Source organism: Telopea speciosissima, unplaced genomic scaffold, assembly GCF_018873765.1.
Source record: "Telopea speciosissima isolate NSW1024214 ecotype Mountain lineage unplaced genomic scaffold, Tspe_v1 Tspe_v1.0961, whole genome shotgun sequence".
Classification (NCBI taxonomy): Eukaryota; Viridiplantae; Streptophyta; class Magnoliopsida; order Proteales; family Proteaceae; genus Telopea; species Telopea speciosissima.
The window spans coordinates 1489-8463 of NW_025318297.1; the positions used below are offsets into that span (position 1 = coordinate 1489).

A 6975-nucleotide genomic window follows, 5' to 3' on the forward strand; every position below is an offset into this window, starting at 1 on the left:
AGATAGCTTTTGTCGTGGATCAACCTCTATGACATGGAATTGACACCCCCACCCCCCACCACAAAACAAAAAAAAAAGAAAAGCAAAAGACTTTCAAAATTGATGAATGTTACTTATGGGGGGGGGGGGAGAGCATCAGTGAATACCAAATTCACTCAGCTAGTCGAACACCTAGTGAGACCCAAAAAATATGGCTAAAGGTTAAAGGGTACTAAAGCCCAACTTCTATAAATTGATATTTTCACCCACAAATACTCTAGCAATTGATATTGGCCCAAAAAGGAAAAGATTGACAACTAGTTAATGATTGGGTATACTCAGTGCATGAGGCTCCCGCCATTGCGGGGTCTGGGGAGGGTCATAATGTACGCAACTTTATCCCCGCTTTGCGGAGAGGCTGTTTCCATATATTCGAATCAGTGTTTTACAGTTGATGTTGTATACACTGTTAAGGTCATATGAAGTAACATGGGTATACTTCATACATTTGATATTTAGTGAATTGTTGCTCTTTTTTCACCATAAGACTTTTGGATGCAATGGAGAGAAGTTGCCAAGGCATGTCATACACAAGTATTTAAGTATTGGTATAGGGTACCGTATCGGAGGAGTGATTTTAAGAGACATCGTATCGTATCGGAGAGAGGCACGATACAAATGGAAATGATCAAGACATGTATGTTATGTGCTTATGGTGCATATAAATTACAGTTTTGAAGCATAAAATATCTTATTATGCAATATGTATATATATATATACAAGTTTGATGCAAGGATTTGTGTCGTTTTTTTCTAATTTAGTGATGCATAAAAAAAGGGGGAAAGAAAAAAAGAGATGAGTACCAAAAAAAAAAAAAAAAATAGCTACTTTAGCCCATTTTTGCCCAAATCTGTTTCAATCCTCCAACTCATATTGAAGAGAAAAACAAGTTTCCAAGGCCTTTTGTTGCTCTCAGTTTTGTATCTCACTTACGGTTTCTGTTTTGCAGGTTTAAAAGAGATGTATCAAGTGTATCGCTCCCATATCGGACGATACGAACTTTTTGTTTTTTGAAAATAAGTATCGTATTGATAACCACCGATATGCATTGTCCTATACGATACCTACTGATACTTAAAACCCTGGTCATACGTATGAGCAACTTTGTGAGTGCATCATTCTATTGAGCAAGTCGTCCATAATGGTGACAATAATACAATATTCCAAGTCAAAGCATGCAATCAATGCATAGGAGTGGTTTCCCAACAAGTATCATGAAAAAGTAACCTATTCTTTCTACCCTTCTGCCATACAAATCAATTTTTCATAAGCATCGTTATGCATGTGGATTCCACGCAAGCAGTTTCTTCATTAAACTCTAATGGAATTTCTTCATCTAGAATTCTCAACTCTGTGAAATCCTTTTTCCAACTAAATAGGGTCAGCTACACTATTCCAGTTTCTTCATTTAACTCTAATGGAATTTCTAGAGAGGGTTTTTTAAATCTTCCAAATACACCTGCTTAGCACTTAGAATTCAGAGCTGGAGCCATTAATGGTTGTATGTACTTTTCGCATGTGTGCACAGTTATGGCTATGCTATGAGATCTTGAATGCTTCTATTATGCAGGCAATCCTTTACAATGCATCTGCTACGCCTTATGACATCATGGGCTGTTGTTTGCAATGTGTGGTACTTGGAGCCACAAAATCTCAGACCTGGAGAGACATCCATTGAATTTGCAGAGAGGTGATAATATTTTTCTTTCTCTATCTACATTTTATTTGGTGAATCATGACATTTAACTTCTTTAAAATTTTATCTTGGGCTGCTGGATTTATCTTCTATTTAGAAAGGAAAAACTTTTCTTTTTCTGTTTCATATTCAGTTGTGATGACTCCTATCATATATTTCTTTCTACGCAGAGTCAGGGACATAATTTCAGTTCGAGCAGGTATTAAAAAGGTCCCTTGGGATGGATATCTGAAGTACTCTCGCCCTAGCCCAAAGCATACAGAGCGAAAGTATGTTAAATCTCCTTTATCTTTTTATAGTAATCTACTATCCATTCCCTTGCAATCCTGTTCTGATTTCACCACATTTATTTAGACTTTAGAGACTAGAGTTTCACCTAACAAGCTTTAGGCTCAATGTCTAATTAATTGGCTGTACGTTAGAACTTACGGATTGTTTGGTTTGGGTATTGTTTTCTTACAACTTTTGTTTCAATACATGACTTGGTGCAGCCAGCCATGACCAAAAAAAAATAAAATGCTACAATGATATATACATACATAGAGCCTTGTAATGATTTAAACCTGGATTATCTGGTCAATAGTTATATCTGTTCTTCAGTGGTTATGGTGGGTTTGTAATTTGGAAATTTGTGTGTGTGTGTTTTGGGGGGGGGGGGTTGCTCCTCATTGAGGGTCAATTTGTTTCCTCAGGCTAGGCTTTGATACAAAACCGCAGTAGGCAATTGGGGACAATCCCCAATTGACACCAAAACCATGTAAGATGAAGGTATACCTTTTTCATCACAAGGTGGTGCTTGGGTAGGTCTTCTCTGGTGTCGTTTGGATTTTGAACTCTAAAAAGATAGGAACAGACTTAATTCTATTTAGACCAGAAAAAAAAATAAAATAAAATCAAATGAGACCCACATCTTTAAAATTGACATGTCTCAAGCCCAAGGGACAAAAATGTAAATCTGGTATTGATGCAATCTGAAAATCCAGATTAAGGATCTCAGATGCAAGTAGGCCCAATAATCAAATCTGTAATCAAATCTGAGATAAAGGAAGCAACTGTGTTGTCAAGGGAAGAAATAAGATTGATGGAAGGGGAGGGAAGAGAGATGAGATTGATCTTCTTGGGAGAAAGAAGAACGAAGAAGAGAATAGAAGAGAAAGAGAAGAGAAAAAAATCAGATTTGAGACACCAATCCCGTATGCACTGCTCAACAGCACCCAAACTCTTTAAAAATCTCATATTCTTTATTCAAATCATATCTAATTGATGGGGGATGTATTACATATATACGGACCTTCTTAAATTCCTAATTTGACTCATAAAAGGACTCCTAATCACTCTAATACAGTCAATAAATTAAATAATCTCAAAACAGAATTCTATCTAACTATTAAGTATCCTAATCAAAGTCCAACACTTAATTTAACTACTAATCCCGTGTACCAACACTATCCCCACTTTATAGGCTTAGGCCCAGTACATCAATAAACCCAAAAATAAGAAGCCTAAGGTCTATAGAACCCAACCATGGGCCAAAATAAAGTCTTCTAAGGCCCAATTGACCCAATTGGACAATTTAATTGCATCAGATTAAAATACCCTTGTTACTCAAGGAAGAGAAAGTATGCCAAAATCAAAACCCAAAGAATCAATGGCTTTGACTACCCTCAATACATACTTAATGCCTTGTGATCCTATGCGTCCCCATGGTGTAAGTTGAAACCCACGTCAGCCCCATGGAAGAGCCTGCTGTTTTGTATACCATTGGCTTGATGGGGATTCTTTCTCATCTTCCTGTCTAGCTTCATTACCTTTTGACTTTCGCCTCTTTGTCAAAGGGGTTCATAGATTCTTTTCTTTCCTTCAAGGAGAATATAATGCAGAAATTTGGTAATGTCCTGTATTAAGGTTAAGTTGACTATGGCAATATTTACCCTCTATTTACAGAGAATGCAGTTAAGTTGCGCTATTGCAACCTTCAGGTTGCGGGTTCAAAACTTGGGAACAGCCTCTCCGCGAAGTGGGGGTAAGGCTGCGTACATTTGCCCCTCCTAGACCCTGCATTAGCGGAAGCCTCATGCACTGGAATGCTCTTTTTTATAAGAACACAGGAAAGGTCATTAGTGTCTCGGCAAAAGGATATAGGGTTTTGGTGTTGGTCTTCTAACCTCGTCTTACCAAACAGTTAAATGGACACAAATTCTGAGCTTAATGTTGTGCCCTTTGGATTTTGGATATATCTTGTGCCTTAATTTTGTTCTGCATATTCTTCATTTTTCCAACTGCTAGAATTTAGTAAAGCTGCAACAATGTTCATTATTAGCTTTATGAGAGATTGTAGGTAGGTCATAGTTTATAATTTTGTAGGTCAAAAAGTGAAAGTGCTCATTATTTTTCCTGCTTCTTGTACATTTTTCAGGCAACAGATATTTGCTGAGTCAGTACTGAAGCGCCTGGAGGAAAAGTGATTTGACATGTTTATGTGAGTTTTAGCCACTTTTTTCTTGATATTTTTGTTAAATATTTCTTCAAAACAACACAATTATAAAATTTAATCTACCATTTTTGTTTCCTAGGTTTCACGTTTCACTTTATTGTACATTAAAAGCAAATCAATTGATCTAAACCATACTCTGATTCAAGTGGACTGCACGAATCCTTTCTACCATGTCACTACTGACATTTTGCGATATGGCCTAAATCTGTTCCTTATTGTATTTTCTTATTTGGTGCCATGTTCCATATTGAAGTTAAGAAAGCTGAAGGCTGGGATGAAGTTGAAGTGATAAGCCATTTGTTGCAGGATCTATGTACTTTATCCTCATAAAATATTACAGAGGGCAGCAACTATTCCCAGGCTACATTTGGTCCTCTGTTTTGCAAATTGCTATATACGGGTGAATCGTTCAGTGGAGCTTCTGAGTCCTGACTGTGAGTGGCAGGATTTTATCTTGCCACCTACTAGTTAAATGTAAATGGTAGGCCAGCTGACTGATATATTATTGAATTTGTCACATGAGGGGTTGAAAGTCGGATTCATGATACCCCAAGTGACTGATGCAACTCACAACGACTCTCATCTTCTGTGGGTTTGGCAAATCTGCATAGAAACGAACTATCAAATCAAAATCCAGGCTACAAATAGGAACAAATAATGGAATTTGCTCAGAAAATGGTTGGTCGGCCAATTCTAACCTGGTGCATTTGTAAATTTTATTTCAGAAAACTGGGGAAATACGCAATCCCTATCAATTATTGTGATCAGCGTACTCATGTCAAGTTTGGCAAATTTTCTAGTGGGGAAAACCAATAGCAAATCAAGGGCAAATCAATGCACTACACCAACAAAACTTTAGAAACATAAGAACATCTTATATAGTTTGTACTTCCTTTTTGTGGTGGTTCTATGGTAAGAAACTGTCATGGGGTTCTCGACTTCTACTAGAGAACTGATATCTGTCCAAAATGAACAAGAAAAAAACACCTTTACAATGGCAGCTTCTTTCTTTTACATTTTATTCTGTATTTGGAATAAAATGTTATTTAAAAAAGAAAGCGTTTCCATGGGTTCTGCATTTCTTAGTTTCATTCATAGAAGGTTTTTTTTTTTTTTTTTTTTTTTTCCCCTTTTTTTTAAGGGGGGGGGGGGGGGGGGGTTTGGGTGTTGTTGGTTGGGTTACTTGATGGTTTCCTTGATCCAATTCCTAGTACTCGAGCGAGAGATGACACCGAATATTGCAGTTCAAAGGCTATCTACCGACTGGAAGTTAAACCAATGCAACTGTTTGTGCTTCCACTGTTACAGCCTATAGGGATTGCTTTCCTCCAAGAATACAGAAAAGGAAGCCTCGGGATGGGTAGTATAGAGTTTAGACAGCTAACCTAAAATAGTCATTCAGGGCCAGGGGTATAAAACCCTTTCCAGGTTAAAATTAATTTTTACAGTCCATCATGGACTGAGCAGATGAAAGAAGTGGAATGAGAGGTTCATTTTGTCTCTTTTTCATTATAAGATTGAGGGAGAAAGCTCTTCTGGTATATATAGTAGAGAGGGTTATATATTTCCCAAATAGGCTTCCACCAAGTAGGGGTGGTGGTAGTTTCCCAAACTGTACCACCTCTCCTTTATCATAATAGTGACTAGGTTCAATTAGCCACCTTAGGTGGTTGGGAATCAAATCTCACCGACATAGGACGTGGGAGTTTGAATTTTAAATTCAAAATCTCATATCCATGCCTAAAACGAATGGTGGGTCATTAGTCCACTTTGATGGACACGTCTTGCAATAATCTCTCACTCGTACATCAAAGCCAATGAAATTAGAATCCATATCTTTACGACATTAGATCAAATCTCATATCTAGAGATTTCAAAATAATATTTCCTCTCAAGAATATATGCCAACTCATATATGCTTTCATAAAGGGGTAGGACGACCTCATTGGGATATAACCTATCTTGCAATGTATCAAATAGTACATTGTCGATATAATATCTATCAATACAATTTGATACATTGCTTTGTCTTAGACCCAGCTCCATACAAAGAATCCCACAAGGCATAATGGAGGGTCTTACAGCCACTCAATCGCAATGCTTTGGCCATAAAGGAGGGTCTAATGGTCACACGATCGCAAGGCTGCAAATAAGGTTTGGTCAGATAGCTTTAACATAGTTGATTGGCCACTTCACCTAGGATTGAATTGCCTAGATCTACTTGAAAACAAAAAGTTTTACAAACTTTGGCAGGTTTTACAATCACAGATTAAAATGTTAAAAAGATTGACCAAATCCTCAAATGAGTAGAAAATGTTAAAGGAACAACCTAAAATACCCCTCCTCCAACGAACAAACACAGCCGCAACCACTCCCTCCTCCCTCCCTCCTCCTCCCCTTCCCCTGCAAGCTCTCCCCACTGTCCTCCTTGCAAACCCCCACCCTGCACCACCTCCTCCACCACCATCACTACCCCCTCCCTCCTCTGCAAACCTGCCCCACCATGCTCCCCTTAATAAATCTTTCAATCAAACGGAAAGAAACCCAGACAGCTAGGAATAGAATAAATTAAGAAACCAAAAACAATAAAAAATATCACTCACTCTCTCTCTCTCGTTACAGATTTAGTTTCTCATTGCCTGCGTCTGGGTTCTTTTCCTAGTTTTGAGGTTTGTTCGTAATCTTCCTTCTGTATAAGCAACAATATTGCTTATCGATCAGTTGAACCCGGTAATCCAATCGAAT

The 6975-nt window shown here is 37.8% G+C and overlaps 1 protein-coding gene across 3 annotated transcripts; it reads left to right on the forward strand.

The window, feature by feature from the left end:
* The first annotated feature begins 1558 nt into the window (after nucleotides 1-1558).
* LOC122648396 (glycerol-3-phosphate acyltransferase 9-like) lies at nucleotides 1559-5167 on the forward strand. Of its 3 annotated transcripts, none has more exons than XR_006331069.1 (4): nucleotides 1559-1730; nucleotides 1907-2005; nucleotides 4153-4215; nucleotides 4956-5167. XR_006331069.1 is itself a non-coding variant. In XM_043841613.1 (3 exons), exons 1-3 carry the CDS (start codon nucleotides 1594-1596, stop codon nucleotides 4199-4201), a joined length of 285 nt encoding a protein of 94 aa, XP_043697548.1. In that variant the 5' UTR covers nucleotides 1563-1593; the 3' UTR covers nucleotides 4202-4399. The 3 variants fall into 3 exon arrangements, 1 of the variants encoding a protein (XP_043697548.1); XR_006331068.1 differs by lacking the exon at nucleotides 4956-5167 and adding an exon at nucleotides 4484-4545; XM_043841613.1 differs by lacking the exon at nucleotides 4956-5167 and having other exon boundaries at nucleotides 1563-1730; nucleotides 4153-4399.
* The last annotated feature ends 1808 nt before the right edge of the window (nucleotides 5168-6975 follow it).